The 17,591-nt window shown below is 41.9% G+C and overlaps 1 protein-coding gene across 2 annotated transcripts in view; it reads left to right on the plus strand.

The window, feature by feature from the left end:
• The window catches only part of tmem132e (transmembrane protein 132E), a 362,583-nt gene extending 352,976 nt beyond the window's left edge, over positions 1 to 9,607 (plus strand). For both annotated transcript variants that reach the window (XM_036989826.1, XM_036989825.1), the window contains exon 9: positions 5,621 to 9,607. In XM_036989826.1, coding sequence (XP_036845721.1) covers positions 5,621 to 6,694 — 1,074 coding nt within the window. In that variant the 3' untranslated portion in view covers positions 6,695 to 9,607. The remainder of the gene's footprint in view (positions 1 to 5,620) is intronic.
• The last annotated feature ends 7,984 nt before the right edge of the window (positions 9,608 to 17,591 follow it).

Here is a 17,591-nt window from a genome sequence, read left to right on the forward strand (position 1 = left end):
TGAGTTTGTGTGGATGTCAGCTTTGAGTATATAAAACATTAAGAACCCCTGCTCTTTCCATGACATAGACTGACCAAGTGAATCCATGTCAAAGCTATGATCTCTTGTTGATGTCACTTGTTAAACATACTTCAAACAGTATAGATGAAGGGGAGGAGACAGGTTTAAGGATTTGTAAGCCTTGAGACAATTGAAACATGTATTGGGTATGTATGCCATTCATAGGTTGAATGGGCAAGTCAAAAAATGTAAGAGCCTTTGAATAGGGTTTGGTAGTAGGTGCCAGGAGCACCGGTTTGTGTCAAGAACTGCAATGATGCTGGGTTTTTCACGCTCTACAGTTTCCCGTGTGTATCAAGAATGGTCCACCACCCAAAGGACATTCAGCCAACTTGACACAACTGTGGGAAGCATTGGAGTCAACATGGGCCAGCATTCCTGTGGAACGCTTTCGACACCTTGTAGAGTCCATGCCACGACGAATTGAGGCTGTTCCCAATATTAGGAAGGTGTTCCTAATGTTTAGTATACTCAGTGAATGTTTATAGACGTATGCTTCCTGTCATCAAATTGTTTGGTACTCAGGTGTATAGATGAGTTCATTTTCACCAAGGTACCTATTGAGCTTGGTATATTTTGATCTTGTTAATAGAACACCACAGTAACTGTATGACTCATAGAACATAAAGCTCTTCTTCAATGTACAGACCTGATTCATGTTGGCCTTCAAAGATACTCAATGACAAAATATATTTTCAGGTAAATAATAAAACATTGTCAAACCAGCTGCCTCATAGTACAGAAGGCAATAGTACAGAAGGCATTGCCATGGTTACAGTGTCTGAATGTGCCAGGACATGCCTTCTCACACCTTTGGAGGAAGGTCACTCCAGCGAACATAACACCTGTAGTGTTCTCTATCTCTATAGTATGTCTTCTCATTGAAAGCCATTTAATACATGTTTTATCTAAATGGTGTGAAGAGTACATTCTATTCATTTCTATTCTCAAGGCATTGCAGCTGGAGCACCACAATTATTTGAAGTGGTGCTACAGCATGTCTTCATGAATATTCCTTAATGAACAAAAATCTGACATTCAGAAAGTATTCAGGCCCCTTCCCTTTTTTCACATTTTGTTACATTACAGCCTTATTCTAAAATGTATTAAATAAAAAATATCCTCATCAATCTACACACAATACCCATAATGACAAAGCAAAAACTGTTATTTTGAAATGTTAGCAAATATATAAAAAATATAAAACAGATGCTTTATTTACACGTATGAAACTCGTAATTGAGCTTGAGTGCATCCTGTTTCCATTGATCATCCTTCAGATGTTACTATAACTTGTTTGGAGTCCACCTATGTTCAATTCAATTGATTGGACATGATTTGGAAAGGCACACACCTGTCTATTTAAGGTCCCACAGTTGACAGCGCATGTCAGAGTAAAAACCAAGCCATGAGGTCGAGGAAATTATCCATAGAGCTCCTCGACACATGTGTGCACAGATCTGGGGAAGTGTGCCAAATAATTTTTGAAGCATTGAAGGTCCCCAAGAACACAGTGGCCTCCATAATTCTTAAATGTTAGAAGTTTGGTACCACCAAGAGCTGGTCGCCTAGCCAAACTGAGTAATCAGGCCTTGATAAAGGAGATGACCAAGAACCCGATGGGCATTCTGACAGTGCTCCAGAGTTCCTCTGTGGAGTCCAGAAAACCTTCCAGAAGGACAACCATCTCTGCAGCACTCCACCAATCAGGTATTTATGGTAGAGTGGCCAGACAGAAGCCACCCCTCAGTAAAAGGCACATGGCAGCCTGGTTGGAATTTGCCAAAAGGCACCTAAAGCACTCTCAGACCATGACAAACAAGATTCTCTGGTCTGATGAAACCAAGATTGAACTATTTGGCCTGATTGCCAAGCGTCACGTCTGGATGAAACTTGGCATGGTGGTGGCAGCATCATGCTGTGGGGATGTTTTGCAGCAGCAGGGACTGGGAGACTAGTCAGGATTGAGGGAAAGATGAACGGAGCAAAGTACAGAGAGATCCTTAATGAAAACCTGCTCCAGGGTGTTCGGGAACTCAGTTTGGGGCACAGACAAGACAATGCAGGAGTGACTTCGGGACAAGTCTCTGAATGTCCTTGAGTTGCTCAGCCAGAGCTCGGACTTGAACTTGAACATCTCTGGAGAGACCTGAAATAGCTGTGCAGCGACGCTCCACATCCAACCTGACAAAGCTTGAAAGGATCTGCAAAGAAGAATGGGAGAAAATCCCCAAATACTGGTGTGCCAAACTTGTAGCGTCATACTCAAGGCAGGTAATCGCTGCCAAAGTTGCTTCAACAAAGTACTGAATAAAGATTCTGAATAAGTAAATGTGATATTTCTGGGGGTTTTTTACCTCCTAATGAATTCAGTTGTATAGAGAAGTTCCAGGAAAACAACAAATGTTAAGTTCAGGTTACTTAATTAAGCATACGGTACTGAGTACAGTGCATAACGTCATTTGCCTATTTAAAACAAAGGAATATTTATGCAAGCCTTTACATACAGATCTGTGAAAGCTTAAGACGAAAGCAATTGCTTACAGAGACTGACATATTAGCAACCTCTATGTTGTTTAGGTGCAAACCTCTTAAGGATCGGACCATTTTTCCCCCATTTTTGCCTAAAATGACATACCCAAATCTAACTGCCTGTAGCAAGGATATGCATATTCTTGATACCATTTGAAAGGAAACACTTTGAAGTTTGTGGAAGTGTGAAATTAATGTAGGAGGATATAACACCTTAGATCTGGTAAAAGATAATACAAAGAAAAAACATGCGTTTTCTATTGTTAGATGTTTTTCCCATCATCTTTGAAATGCAAGAGAAAGGCCGTTATATCACTAAGGAGTCTAGGCGCAATTTAGATTTTGGCCACTAGATAGCAGCAGTGTATGTGCAAAGTTTTAGACTGATCCAATGAACCATTGTTTTGTATCAAGTCTTCCCAAATGTGCCTAATTGGTCAATTTATACATTTTCAAGTATATAGCTGTGCACTCTCCTCAAACAATAGCTACTGTAAATTGGACAGTGCAGTTAGATGAACAAGAATTTAAGTTTTCTGCCCATAATACTTGTCTATGTCCTGGGAAATGTTCTTGTTACTTACAGCGTCATGCTAATCACATTAGCGCACGTTAGCTCAACAATCCCACAGGGGGACACCAATCCCGTAGAGGTTTTAATGCATGGGTGTAATTTTTTAATAGATACTATAGTTGGAGAAACCGTCTTTATTACCGGCATTACACCATAGGGGTTGATTTCCATAGGGAAACGTCAGTAACACTGCATCCAACCTGCTAATATGAACCTGGAATTGAACATCTGTGGGAAGCAGCTCATGAATTTTCATGACATCACACACATCCAGGACTGTTGACGCTCGCAGTGCTCATTAGCCTATTTGCCTTATTGCTGTGCTGCGCCCAAACAGCCCTCCAACACACAAGCCTGAAAATAAATCTGATTTGTTACAAAAAACTCCCAGGGAACGTCTCATCACACCAGCAAATATACATCTTGTTTAATAAAAGTCAGAGGAATCGGCCTTATTTTCGGCATGTTTGAGTCTTGCAACTGGGGACTTCAGTTTCTCTAAATCCTCCCAAAGAACGAATTGGGCACAGTCCTTCACCTTTTCCTGAGAAGCCAGATCGCACTGTGTTGTTTCACACTTGGGTCGTTCATATTCCCCCACAACGAGAGAACATAGCCAGGTTTCAATGCCTTGGAAATTGGGGATGACAGCTATTGTTACTCTACCAACTTTCTCTCTGCACTGGTGGTGGCCAAACAAAACTAAACTGTCAGGGCCCGGCATTTAATTCCAATTTAATCTCACCTTCCGCTGCATGGCCACCTTACATTTAATTAGCATAATGTATTGTCCTAAAGTGCTCTCTGAGGCTGGGCCATAAAAGGCAGCCAATCCCTCTGCCAGTGGACCTCTCCGTGGGGTGCTCAGGTTATTTCACACCATTTGATTCTGTTTCACAGGAGAAACCTCACCTGCCGCGTCTGCTAAACGCCCCCTTTCTTACTCCATGAATGAATGAGAGCCATAAACTACAACTGAGGGAAGTGAATAAGCCAAAGTCTCTTTCTGTTAGCCTGGAATCCGCCCCATTTTTATTAGGTTATATGTGCATTTGATTAACATTTGTTAATTTCAACCATCCCGAGTGTGAACTGTGATCTCGTTTGCCAGGGCAGCTATTGTCATTTAGCATCTAAGAACAGAGAGGATGCACAAATCCTCCCTTCTATGAGTCAGCAATGCTTTGGCTGTCTAAGTCATGGAGATCCTATTTCATTTTATGGTCTAATTTCCCTTCTGGGGAAATACTGTTGATCTGTTAACCACAGTTAATCCTGAGCTCTCCAAAGAGGACTTAATAAATAGGTAACAGTGATTGATTCATTATCCTATTGAGGAATTATAATTAGAACATTCCAGTCACCCTCGAGTATACTGAGTGCTTTGTTTGCTTTGTGTCTAACCTTTTTAACATGTTGGTGTACTACTAGTGGCTTCATCAGGACAGGGTGTCATACTCAATGTATTATTTAAATCATGTTTCAAAGACCCCATTCATCTTGACAAGTGGAGATGACAGAGGCCCGTGTTCGAACAGGAATGTCATAGCAACCTTGAAGTTCAGTATCCTCCGCCTGAATCAAAGAAAAATATGTCTACACTCTCAAACAGAGCGTTCCAATCCAGACAGAATTTGGATAAATGCCTCTCCCGTTAGAATATGAAAAGACATCTCGGTTGGGGACTAAAAGTGCTCTGTCAGAAAAGCTATTTTCTTTTGTCAGCCCTACAGAGCAGGTACGCTAGGTTGAGCTGAGAGGTATTGTTTTAGCAGGAGCCAAAGGAATGCTTCTGTCAAAAACCACCTCGTTACTTGGAGACATGGCCACCGAACATTGCCATTACTCTCATAAAGCCAGACTCAAGCTGTCAGGTAAAGTGCTGTGCAGTTGTGCAGCTCTGTCTGTTGTTTGTCTGCAGGACAACAGTTGCAAAACACCCACTCACCCCTCCTTTCTTAGAGCGAGCTTTGTGTTCGCTGGCATACACTACTGAGACAGACCGCCTGTGTGTGTCTCGGTCTGTGCCGAGGCAGGGGGTGCCGATGTTTAGAGATGCTTAGAAGATTTAGGGATCGAGCGAGTCAGAGACTTCAAAGGCAGGAATTGGACTCACATATATTCACATCATACGTAGAGGAGTGAAAGAGCATCTGTTTGAACCATCGAAATGATCAGTTTTCGAAGAAACAACTATATCAACCAATGTTTGTAATTTCTAAACATGAATCCTGTAGTTTGATTTGCAGCATATTGTTATTTGGTAAATCTGTTTGTTTCTTCAAGACATTAAAAAGGTGTCTCTCTCTAAGCTTCCAGGAAAGTTTGTCCATGGGGTTACTGTATGAATAATTAATCTGTGAAATGCTCCGGCATAGCAAAAATGGCATTTGAAAGCTGCATTTACCTAACAAAAAGACTAAAAATACCCTTTTCCTCTTGTTGTTATCACAGGAGGCCAGCTTGTCCATCTGGCTTTACTACAGCGATAGCACCGCATTGCCTCTGACCTTCTTTGACCCGAAGGACTACAACCTCAACGCTTCCACACTGGACGACAAGGTGGTGTCCATATCCCAGGAGCCTCAGCACCGCTGGCCGGTGGTTGTGGCGGAGGGCGAGGGCTCCGGGGAGATGGTGCGTATGGAGATGACCATCTGCGAGGCCTGTCAGAAAACCAAGCGCAAGAGCGTCATCGCTTCGGCCCCTGTGTACGTGAAAGTCCACTTCGGCCCGGAGGAAGACTCCGAGGAAGAAATGGAAAGCGAGATCGAAATCGAGCCAGCCCGTGTCACCAGGCGGCCGGTGGTGGATTCCAACCTCGGTGACAGAGGCTTCGAGCCGTCCAACGAGCAGCCGGCGAGCGTTCCCATCGACTACACCAACTTCCCGACCATCAGCAACCAGGAGAGGCCCACCGAGGGAGAGGAAGAAGAGGAAGATGATGATTTCATCCATGCGCCCCGCAGCATGACCGACCTGGAGATCGGCATGTACGCCCTCCTGGGCGTCTTCTGCCTTGCCATCCTGGTCTTCCTCATCAACTGCATTGTGTTTGTCCTCAAGTACCGCCACAAGAGAATCCCCCCTGAGGGCCAGGCCAACATGGACCATTCCCACCACTGGGTTTTTTTAGGGAACGGACAGCCCTTGAGGGCCCAGAGTGAGCTTTCACCCCAGACAGTGGAGAGCCCCATTAACCCCCTGGAAGGGGTACAGACTTGTTGCCATGGTGACCACCACAGCAGCGGCAGCTCCCAGACAAGCGTTCAGAGCCAGGTCCACGGGAGGGGCGACGGCAGCTCTGGGGGCTCCACCAAGGAGCATGGCGAGGAGGCCAGCTCGCCAACCTCCAAGCGCAAGCGTGTCAAGTTCACCACCTTCACCACACTCCCCACAGAAGACATGCCCTATAACTCCATTCCCATTGCAGATGAAGAAGACATTCAGTGGGTCTGCCAGGACATGGGTTTCCAGGACCCAGAGGAACTTCATGATTACATGCGCAGGATAAAGGAAATAGCCTGAAGGGGCTGAAGGGGCTGAAGAAGCACCCTCCTTACAGCTTTCAAAAAATACTTTCCTTTCTATTTTTCTCTTTTTTCACTTTAGTGAGAGAGAACTTTTCACAAACATAAAGCAAGGCCGAATACACTTCTGATTTTGTTTGTTTTCTTTTTCTTTGCACAGTGCCGTTTCCCGTACACACTTTTTTGGAAGTTGAAAAAAATTGGAAAGCCAAAGACTAGACAAGAATTTTAAACGCTAGAGAAATGGCTATGTCTGGATGTCCCTTCTACAGAGGTAGAAGAGTACACTCTCAAATGGAATTATAAGCTTCAGTCGTGAGCACTGTTCCGCAGGATGGATTTTAAGTGCTCTGTCACTCCTACTGGGGGTTATTTAGCGAGTGTGATAAGGATAGGAGTGTTTTTAGTAGGATGGGTTGGGTCTTGGCTCTGTGTTTGTCGGGTTGTCCCAACACCAAGTACCTTCTCCAACAAAGAGGCCTTCGATGTGCAGATTACATTTTCAGAGAAACAGCTTTTGGGACGCAACACGGAACAACATGATGGACAACCAATTGTCAAAGACGCTCATTAAAAACAATGTTACCAATTCATTTTATTTTGCCAGAGTAGGGAAGCATTCGTCAATGTTAGAACATCCATTGTTCTTGGTACAGCACATGCTATGATTTCATTCAATATCATTACTGTACACTTTGCTACATTTCATACAAATTCCAAGCCAGTGCCCTAATACTGGTTTCATACACTTTCCTGATTAAGTCTTAGAATGCCTTAGAATGGGTTATAGAATGGGTTTCACTGATCACAACTGATTTCAATGCTGACACCCTGTTTTCACACTTGGTTAGGGGCTAGCGCGGAGGGCAATTATCCAAAATGCTACAACTTGTCAAAAGTTTAGTTATATTGGGAAATACAAAAGCTTGTACGTATATTGTGAAGTAAACAATCTTCGACATTCTTTGCATGAAAGGAGATACTGAGGCACAATCAGCAATTTTCCAAATTTGTAAATGTTTGTATTGTAATTATCTAATTATACCTAGACAATACTAAAGGACATATGTTGTATCATGCATTACATGCATGCCGTGCCAGACCTGCATAGTACAGCCCTCCCTCGTATGTACATACCATGACCAGCTGAGTTCCTCTTCAGCAGCAACATTACATTGAACGTGTTATTCATGCAGAGATAGAGAAGGGGGAACGTGTTGGCACATCCCTGTAAGCATAGAGTTTCCTCTGCAGTTTTTACTAAGATGTCCCACTGTACACCTGAGAATTACAATGGAAGAACTCTCATCCCACCAAAATATTTTGCAGCAGAAATCGTTCCATTTCCTTTTTTATTTTTAAACACGGTGACCTCGTGTAATCATGCTCCCCATTGAACACCAACGATTTTGTACCGAGTCATGATATTAATTTCCAATCAATCTAAACAGAGAATGAGAAGTACTATGTTTGGTCCAAAATATGTCCGTAATAAAGCATAGATGCTGCAAAGGAGCTGGTCATGACCGTCACAGAAGCCAAGCGCACTGGTGCTGACGCATTGGGCTATTGTTATGGTGGTGACGCCTTTTAAGTTTCTCAGGACTGTCTGTGTTTGATGAAATCTTAAATATAATACTAGGAGTTTTGGTTAGTGAACCTGCACAAAATAGAATGACTGCAAATGATGAATGCAATGGGATTCCATTTATAGGTTTGGTTATGTAGAAGTGTTGGCTAGCTAGAGTGTGATGAATTGTAAAGCACTGGGTGGGATGATGACTGATTCTTTGAAGATCATCGTACTGATCTGAAGATTTGCCAAGTTATTTTCAAGAGTAATGAAAAATAAACAGGATGGAAAACTGTTCAATCAGTTTTTAATTCACCTTTATTTGTGTGCTCTAAGTAGGTTGTGGATTTGCTGTGTTTTTGTTAATCATATGATGTGCAATATGACCACAATGGAAGAACAAATGTCACCCAACCTCTCAATTTGAGTTATGAATCCAATCAATTAATTTCCACAAAAAACATCAACCTAGTTGGCTGTCATTTTGTCACCTGTTATTAAGTAATTTCTTTGCTATTCAGTTAATTTGATTTACAGCATGCCATGTGATGTACGTTCCAAATGGTTTCATTGAATAATGACCTAATTACAAAATGTGATTAAATCTCAATCAAGCCCTATTAACATCTAAAGGTAAATGGTCTTCAAAATCAAAGACAACAATTATTGCCCTCACTTGAAACCCAGGCTTTAACAAAGAAACCGGTTGAGGAAATGAACTGTTGGTTACAGCCAGACTTTTCTTCTTTCTTTTTTTTAACCCCCATTTTAAACGATGGTGTCTCAGGATGAATGTATTGATTCTCTACTGTACTTTGATCATCAGATGGGTATTTTGTCTCATGTATTACTATGGTAAACCCAAATCAGTACCACTGCTTAACAACAACGGTGGATGAAGTTTCTAATAGCAGCTTTTTAACATTCTTTTTTTTATAGTTCTGACTTTCCAATTTGATTATTCTTTCAGAGATCATAACAAATGTCTATTAAAAACATTTTATGGCTTCTGAGAATTTTTTTATGTTTCCTTTCTCAATGTATATAATATGTATATGCTAAACCATTTTTGTAATGTGACTTTGGTGAAGGTGTGCATATTTCTGTGTACCTCCAGTGTTTCTTCTGCAAGCTGCTGCTAGAGACTTTCTCACATGTGGTTGAATACTTTTGAAGTGTACCCCAGGTGGAGACATGGTGACCGTGCACCAGCTCACTGACGATACTATGTTCATGTACAGAGCACTGTTCAATTTCCTGTATTCTCCAGAAAAAGAAAACCCTTGTATTTCCCCCTTATATGTAAAGTACTAAAGAAAATACAATACATAAAAATCATGTGTCCTTTCTACTCGTCATTATAGCACTGTCAGAAAAAAGTGTAATTGGGTTACATACTGTGTATGTGTTCTAATTTATTATACGTTATGGATGTATGCAGTTCCTTGTCATTCAGTTGATCAGAAATAAGGAAGCCTAAAACTCCTGTCTGCAAACTCCACAACCACCACCACACACCAGACCCACATAAACACACAATTTTCATTCTACTACCATCATATGATTATAGGAGATTGGGACAAATTATAGTTGGGAGGAGTAATATCAGAGATAGTACATTTAGTGAGATACCGCAGTTGGGCTTCTCCCCATTGAGAAAAGTGTCCTCTATTCCGGTCTGACTAGATGGGCGTGTCCTCTTGTGCCTGACTAACGGTCACCATAGAAGTACACGGGTAAAGTCCTGCACTGACCTGATACAAAGTTGTTTTTCCTCCAGTTTGGTAAATTGAAGGGGGGGGCGATGTGGGTTATTGAACTGCTCAGAACCCTTTCAACTTAGATCAAATTCAGTTATTGTCTACTGATGCCTCACCCCCACAAATATGACAGGTTTCATCTAATGTATCTAATGTCTCTGGTTAAATGGATCAGTACATGTAGGTAGGCACACTATCTCCATTTATTGTACCTAGGGAGCCTAGGGCGGACCAGTCACAGTACAGAGGTTAAATGGGAACCTGTGTGCCTGTCTATTCCTGGTCTCCTACTGTATACGAGATACTGTATCTAGAGAATGGGTAATTTAGCCAGCTGTCATTTAAGGCACGAGGACGGCTATATATCTGTTGGCCTCGGGGTAGGCTGACCTTAAGTCTTTCCAGTTAGATCTGCCTGATGTATCTGTCCCAGTGTAACCAAAGACAAGGTCTTCATGCTATGAATCATTCGATACAGTAACATTGACACGATGGATATTTAATGTGCCCATTTGGATGATGCTACAGTATTTTGGTAGTAGAGGATAGGGTGAGGTGACCCAAAATAGAGTATATTTTGGAACGCGCTCTGATATGTGATCAAGACGTCATGAATACACTGCTGTAACACAAGGGAAGCAATCTCATATATTTAATTCATAATAGTTTATCTAGGATAAACATGTTATCTGCAACATCTGTAGGATAAGTCAAAGACGGGATAAACACACATGAATATGAAAGTGATGGCCATACAATCAAACAATGTGCATACTATCAGTGATCTCTTGCAGAAACGGCATGTACTGCACAAAACGTACAGTACATACCCTGTCATGGCACTGACAAACAGCAATGTTATGTTTAATTCATCATCGTTGGGGGATAAGCAGTTAATATGACAGGATAAGTAATGAGTTTTAAAAACACTGATAGTAATACAAGAATAATAATGTTAATAGTTATGAATGATTTTCATGTCATGTCCCTTTGAGACCAATATGTTGTGTTGTCACTGGGCAACAATGCTTTATTTAAATAAATTAGGTTAAGGTAATGTGCGAACAGAAAATAACACTATGAGGCCAGTTTCCCAGCTAGTCCTGGACAAATCAAATGTATTTATATAGCCCTTCTTACATCAGCTGATATCTTAAAGTGCTGTACAGAAACCCAGTCTAAACCGCCAAACAGCAAGCAATGCAGGTGTAGAAGCACGGTGGCTAGGAAAAACACCCTAGAAAGGCCAAAACCTAGGAAGAAGAAGAAGTGGACCAAAGAGCAGCGTGGTAAGTGTTCATGATTTAATAATAGAACTGAACACTGAATAACAAAACCAAACGATAGACAGCTGCCTCTGATTGAGAACCAAACCTGGCCAAACACACAAGAAATAGAAAACATAGAACACAAAACATAGAATACCCGCCCTGACCAAACCAAAATAGAGACACGAAAAGGATCTCTATGGTCAGGGCGTGGCACAGCACCTCAGGAGTAAATGTCAGTTGGCTTTTCATGGCCGATCATTAAGAGCATCTCTACCGCTCCTGCTGTCTCTAGAGAGTTGAAAACAGCAGGTCTGGGACAGGTAGCACATCCGGTGAACAGGTCAGGGTTCCATAGCCGCAGGTAGAACAGTTGAAACTGGAGCAGCAGCACGGCCAGGTGGACTGGGGACAGCAAGGAGTCAACATGCCAGGTAGTCCTGAGGCATGGTCCTAGGGCTCAGGTCCTCCGAGAGAGAGAAAGAAAGAGAGAAAGAGAGAATTAGAGAGAGCATACTTAAATTCACACAGGACACCGGATAAGACAGGAGAAGTACTCCAGATATAACAAACTGACCCTAGCCCCCTGCAAACTACAAACTACTGCAGCATAAATACTGGAGGCTGAGACAGGAAGGGTCAGGAGACAGGAAGAGTCAGGAGACACTGTGGCCCCATCCGATGATACCCCTGGACAGGGCCAAACATGCAGGATATAACCCCACCCACTTTGCCAAAGCACAGCCCCCACACCACTAGAGGGATCTCTTCAACCACCAACTTACCATCCTGAGACAAGGCCGAGTATAGCCCACAAAGATCTCCGTCACGGCACAACCCAAGGGGGGGCGCCAACCCAGACAGGAAGATCACGTCAGTGACTCAACCCACTCAAGTGACGCACCCCTCCTAGGGACGACATGGAAGAGCACCAGTAAGCCAGTGACTCAGCCCCTGTAATAGGGTTAGATGCAGAGAATCCCAGTAGAGAGAGGGAACCGGCCAGGCAGAGACAGCAAGGGCGATTCGTTGCTCCAGAGCCTTACCTTCACACTCCTACACTTAATCATATGACCTACTGAAGAGATGAGTCTTCAGTAAAGACTGAAAGGTTGAGACCGAGTCTGCATCTCTCACATGGGTAGGCAAACCATTCCATAAAAATGGAGCTCTATAGGAGAAAGCCCTACCTCCAGCTGTTTGCTAGGGACAATTATAGGGACAATTAGGAGGCCTGCGTCTAGTGACCGTACATGTAGGTACAGTGCCTTGCGAAAGTATTCGGCCCCCTTGAACTTTGGGACCTTTTGCCACATTTCAGGCTTCAAACATAAAGATATAAAACTGTTTTTTTTTTTAAAGAATCAACAACAACTGGGACACAATCATGAAGTGGAACGACATTTATTGGATATTTCAAACTTTTTTAACAAATCAAAAACTGAAAAATTGGGCGTGCAAAATTATTCAGCCCCCTTAAGTTAAAATACTTTGTAGCGCCACCTTTTGCTGCGATTACAGCTGTAAGTCGCTTGGGGTATGTCTCTATCAGTTTTTTACATCGAGAGACTGAAATTTTTTCCCATTCCCCTTGCAAAACAGCTCAAGCTCAGTGAGGTTGGATGGAGAGCATTTGTGAACAGCAGTTTTCAGTTCTTTCCACAGATTCTCGATTGGATTCAGGTCCGGACTTTGACTTGGCCATTCTAACACCTGGATAAGTTTATTTTTGAACCATTCCATTGTAGATTTTGCTTTATGTTTTGGATCATTGTCTTGATGGAAGACAAATCTCCGTCCCAGTCTCAGGTCTTTTGCAGACTCCATCAGGTTTTCTTCCAGAATGGTCCTGTATTTGGCTCCATCCATCTTCCCATCAATTTTAACCATCTTCCCTGTCCCTGCTGAAAAAAAGCAGGCCCAAACCATGATGCTGCCACCACCATGTTTGACAGTGGGGATGGTGTGTTCAGGGTGAGCTGTGTTGCTTTTACGCCAAACATAACGTTTTGCATTGTTGCCAAAAAGTTCAATTTTGGTTTCATCTGACCAGAGCACCTTCTTCCACATGTTTGGTGTGTCTCCCAGGTGGCTTGTGGCAAACTTTAAACAACACTTTTTATGGATATCTTTAAGAAATGGCTTTCTTCTTGCCACTCTTCCATAAAGGCCAGATTTGTGCAATATACGACTGATTGTTGTCCTATGGACAGAGTGTCCCACCTCAGCTGTAGATTTCTGCAGTTCATCCAGAGTGATCATGGGCCTCTTGGCTGCATCTCTGATCAGTCTTCTCCTTGTATGAGCTGAAAGTTTAGAGGGACGGCCAGGTCTTGGTAGATTTGCAGTGGTCTGATACTCCTTCCATTTCAATATTATCGCTTGCACAGTGCTCCTTGGGATGTTTAAAGCTTGGGAAATCTTTTTGTATCCAAATCCGGCTTTAAACTTCTTCACAACAGTATCTCGGACCTGCCTGGTGTGTTCCTTGTTCTTCATGATGCTCTCTGCGCTTTTGACGGACCTCTGAGACTATCACAGTGCAGGTGCATTTATACGGAGACTTGATTACACACAGGTGGATTGTATTTATCATCATTAGTCATTTAGGTCAACATTGGATCATTCAGAGATCCTCACTGAACTTCTGGAGAGAGTTTGCTGCACTGAAAGTAAAGGGGCTGAATAATTTTGCACGCCCAATTTTTCAGTTTTTGATTTGTTAAAAAAGTTTAAAAAGTTAAGTGAAATATCCAATAAATGTCGTTCCACTTCATGATTGTGTCCCACTTGTTGTTGATTCTTCACAAAAAAATACAGTTTTATATCTTTATGTTTGAAGCCTGAAATGTGGCAAAAGGTCGCAAAGTTCAAGGGGGCCGAATACTTTCGCAAGGCACTGTATCTACGGCAGGACCAAATCGGAAAGATAGGTAGGAGCAAGCCCATGTAAGCGCATGTAATGCTTTTTAGGTTAGCAGGAAAACCTTGAAATCAGCCCTTGCCTTAACAGGAAGCCAGTGTAGGGAGGCTAGCACTGGATATGATCCAATTTTTTGGTTCTAGTCAGGATTCTAGCAGCCGTATTTAGCACAAACTGAAGTTCATTCAGTGCTTTATCCGGGTCTCCGGAAAGTAGAGCATTGCAGTAGTCTAACCTAATAGTACAAAAGCATGGATTCATTTTTCTGCATAATTTTTGGACAGAAAGTTTCTGATTTTTGCAATGTTACGTAGATGGAAAAAAGCTGTCCTTGAAACAGTCTTGATATGTTCGTCAAAAGAAAGATCAGGGTCCAGAGTAACGCCGAGGACCTTCACAGTTTTATTTGAGACGACTGTACAACCATCAAGGTTAATTGTCAGATTCAACAGAAGATCTCTTTGTTTCTTGGGACCTAGAACAAGCATCTCTGTTTTGTCCAAGTTTAAAAGTAGAACGTTTGCAGCCATCTACTTCCTTATGTCTGAAACACAGGCTTTTGGCGAGGGCAATTTTGGGGATTCACCATGCTTCATTGAAATTTAGAGCTGTGTGTCATCCACATAGCAGTGAAAGTTAACATTGTTTTCGAATGACATCCCCAAGAGGTAAAATATATAGTGAAAACAATAGTGGTCCTAAAACGGAACCTTGAGGAACACCGAAATGTACAGTTAATTTGTCAGAGGACAAACCATTCACAGAGACAAACTGATATATTTCCGACAGATAAGATCTAAACCAGGCCAGAACTTGTTGGTGTAGACCAATTTGGGTTTCCAATCTCTCCAAAAGAATGTGTTGATTGATGGTATCAAAAGCAGCACTAAGGTCTAGGAGCACGAGGACAGATGCAGCGCCTCGGTCTGACGCCATTAAAAGGTAATTTACCACCTTCACAAGTGCAGTCTCAGTGCTATGATGGGGTTTATAACCAGACTGAAGCATTTTGTATACGTTGTTCATCTTCAGGAAGGCAGTGAGTTGCTGAGCAACAGCTTTTTTTTTTTTTGAGAGGAATGGAAGATTCGATATAGGCCAATAGTTTTTTTTATATTTTCTGGGTCAAGGTTTGGCTTTTTCAAGAGAGGCTTTATTACTGCCACTTTTAGTGAGTTTGGTACATATCCGGTGGATAGAGAGACGTTTATTATGTTCAACATAGAAGGGCCAAGCACAGGAAGCAGCTCTTTCAGTAGTTTAGTTGGAATAGGTTCCAGTATGCAGCTTGAAGGTTTAGAGGCCATGATTTATTTTCATCATTGTGTCAAGAGATATAGTACTAAAACACTTGAGTGTCTCTCTTGATCCTAGGTCCTGGCAGAGTTGTGCAGACTCAGGACAACTGAGCTTTGGAGGAATACGCAGATGAAAAATGTTTTTCCATTGACCATGCTTTTCAGTCCAGGTGTAGGTTTGATCTGTGTCCAGGAAGCAGATCCTAAGTGTTGCTCATTATATGTGACCTCCATTTTATTTTTTAAGAACATTTGACAATACAGTTACTACAACCCAATATCCATACCGCTTGCACACTACATTGCTTCATTCTAAGTGGTCTGCTAGTGTGGCCATTGGAACAGAACCAGTGTCTCGATCCAAGATCATTTGTTTTGCTGCCATCATGAGTTGATGGAGAGTTATCTCCTATGTTAGTCTGGGAGGAAAGCTGTCTGGTTTCCTGCCCATGTATGACTCACACCTCCTGCATTCATTAACATTCAGCTTTATGTCAAAAATGAACTTAACACATTTATGAATAATTAACAAGGGGTGCTGCCTTCGTCTCCTCCATGCAAGTGAAAGGTTAACGTAATCACAGTCGCAAGGTAATGCCCGAAATATTGACTGAGGTTGTTCACAATATGCACATAGACTGTAAATAAGTGGTCGGTTCAGTCTTGCTCATTTAAATGCACAGGGGTGTATGTGAATATGAACAACCAACCAGGATAAAATATACAGAGATACTGTAGAGAAACGGTTTAGTTTGGAGCTGTTACCGAAAGGTGATTTCTGTTCAGAGGTGGTAAGATGCATTTACCCCTCTGATGAGGTAGCTAAGAAATGGCCCCCATATCCCCATTTAGAAATATGTCCAGAATTTAAGGTATTGTCTGCAGAAGAAACTCAATTTCAACTGCATTGTAGGTCAGGTGTGTATATTACAGGTATGATATACATTATTGCTGATGCCAAAATATGTCTAATCAATACATCTAGGTTAATTATTAATTTAAGATCATAGGCTCACATAGGCTCATAGTGTGAGAACAGAAATGGTATAGAATGTCAACAAATAGCATACGCTTTCCCAGTGTTTTCATGAATGTATTGAAATCAATGGAATTTTGTCCTATATATCCCCATATTATAGACCAATGATTGTACTAGTCCTAATCTCGTTCCCAGCTGGCTCTTCTCTCTGTCGAACCTTCTCTGTCGAATCTACTGTATATGCGGTAGCAAATGAACTTGGGGACAAGGTTATACCAGTCCCCGTATTTCTGTAATTATGTGCATCTAAATGCAGAGGACTATTTTACATTTCTGTTTCCTTCTTAGAAAAACTGCCCATGTAGATTAAATGCGGCCGTGGCATTTACATAAGTGCTACTTACCCACCAGCAAATAAATTTATGGCAGGTGAATAGTGAAAAAAATTAACAGGGGGTTGTGCTGGACGGTGATAAAGAGTTTCAAATATATGTGTGCATACCTTCTAATAATTAAACCATGTAGGCTACCCTCCTGTGATGGATAAGGAACTTTGTGCGAATGGAGAGTCGCTTTGAAATTATCGAGGGAGGGTAATTTTTTAAGCTGTCCGTCCCCTTCAACAGTAGCAATGGCTTGTGTGTGTGACCTTTCTCCATTGTGCATGCTATCTACAACTGAGGCTGACAAACAATCAGATTTAAGTCTATATCAAGGGATTACAGGTGGACTATTACATCAACCTGAGCCCTGAGGCAGCCAATATACACGATCTCCAAATCATATTTAGGGTGCATCCTGTGTCATCTATTCCTTTAATCTTTTCATCAAAATGTATGTGGGTCATCTCACGTAGGCTGCATCATCATATTGGTTTAGGAGACTAGTTCTAATTTTTTTATGTTTTGCCACAGCTAGCTGTAATATAAAAGGATTAAACACCATGTTTTATATTACTGTAGGAATGCTTATCTTGGATCAGGTCCCCCCTGTCCATATAATGTTATTAATGTGATCTTAAAGGTAAAAAACAGACCCTAAATCAGCAATCCTACTCTGCTAAGCTTGATACATAAGGCCCCTGAACTGTAGAT

Source organism: Oncorhynchus mykiss, chromosome 10 (genome assembly GCF_013265735.2).
Source record: "Oncorhynchus mykiss isolate Arlee chromosome 10, USDA_OmykA_1.1, whole genome shotgun sequence".
NCBI classification, from domain to species: Eukaryota; Metazoa; Chordata; class Actinopteri; order Salmoniformes; family Salmonidae; genus Oncorhynchus; species Oncorhynchus mykiss.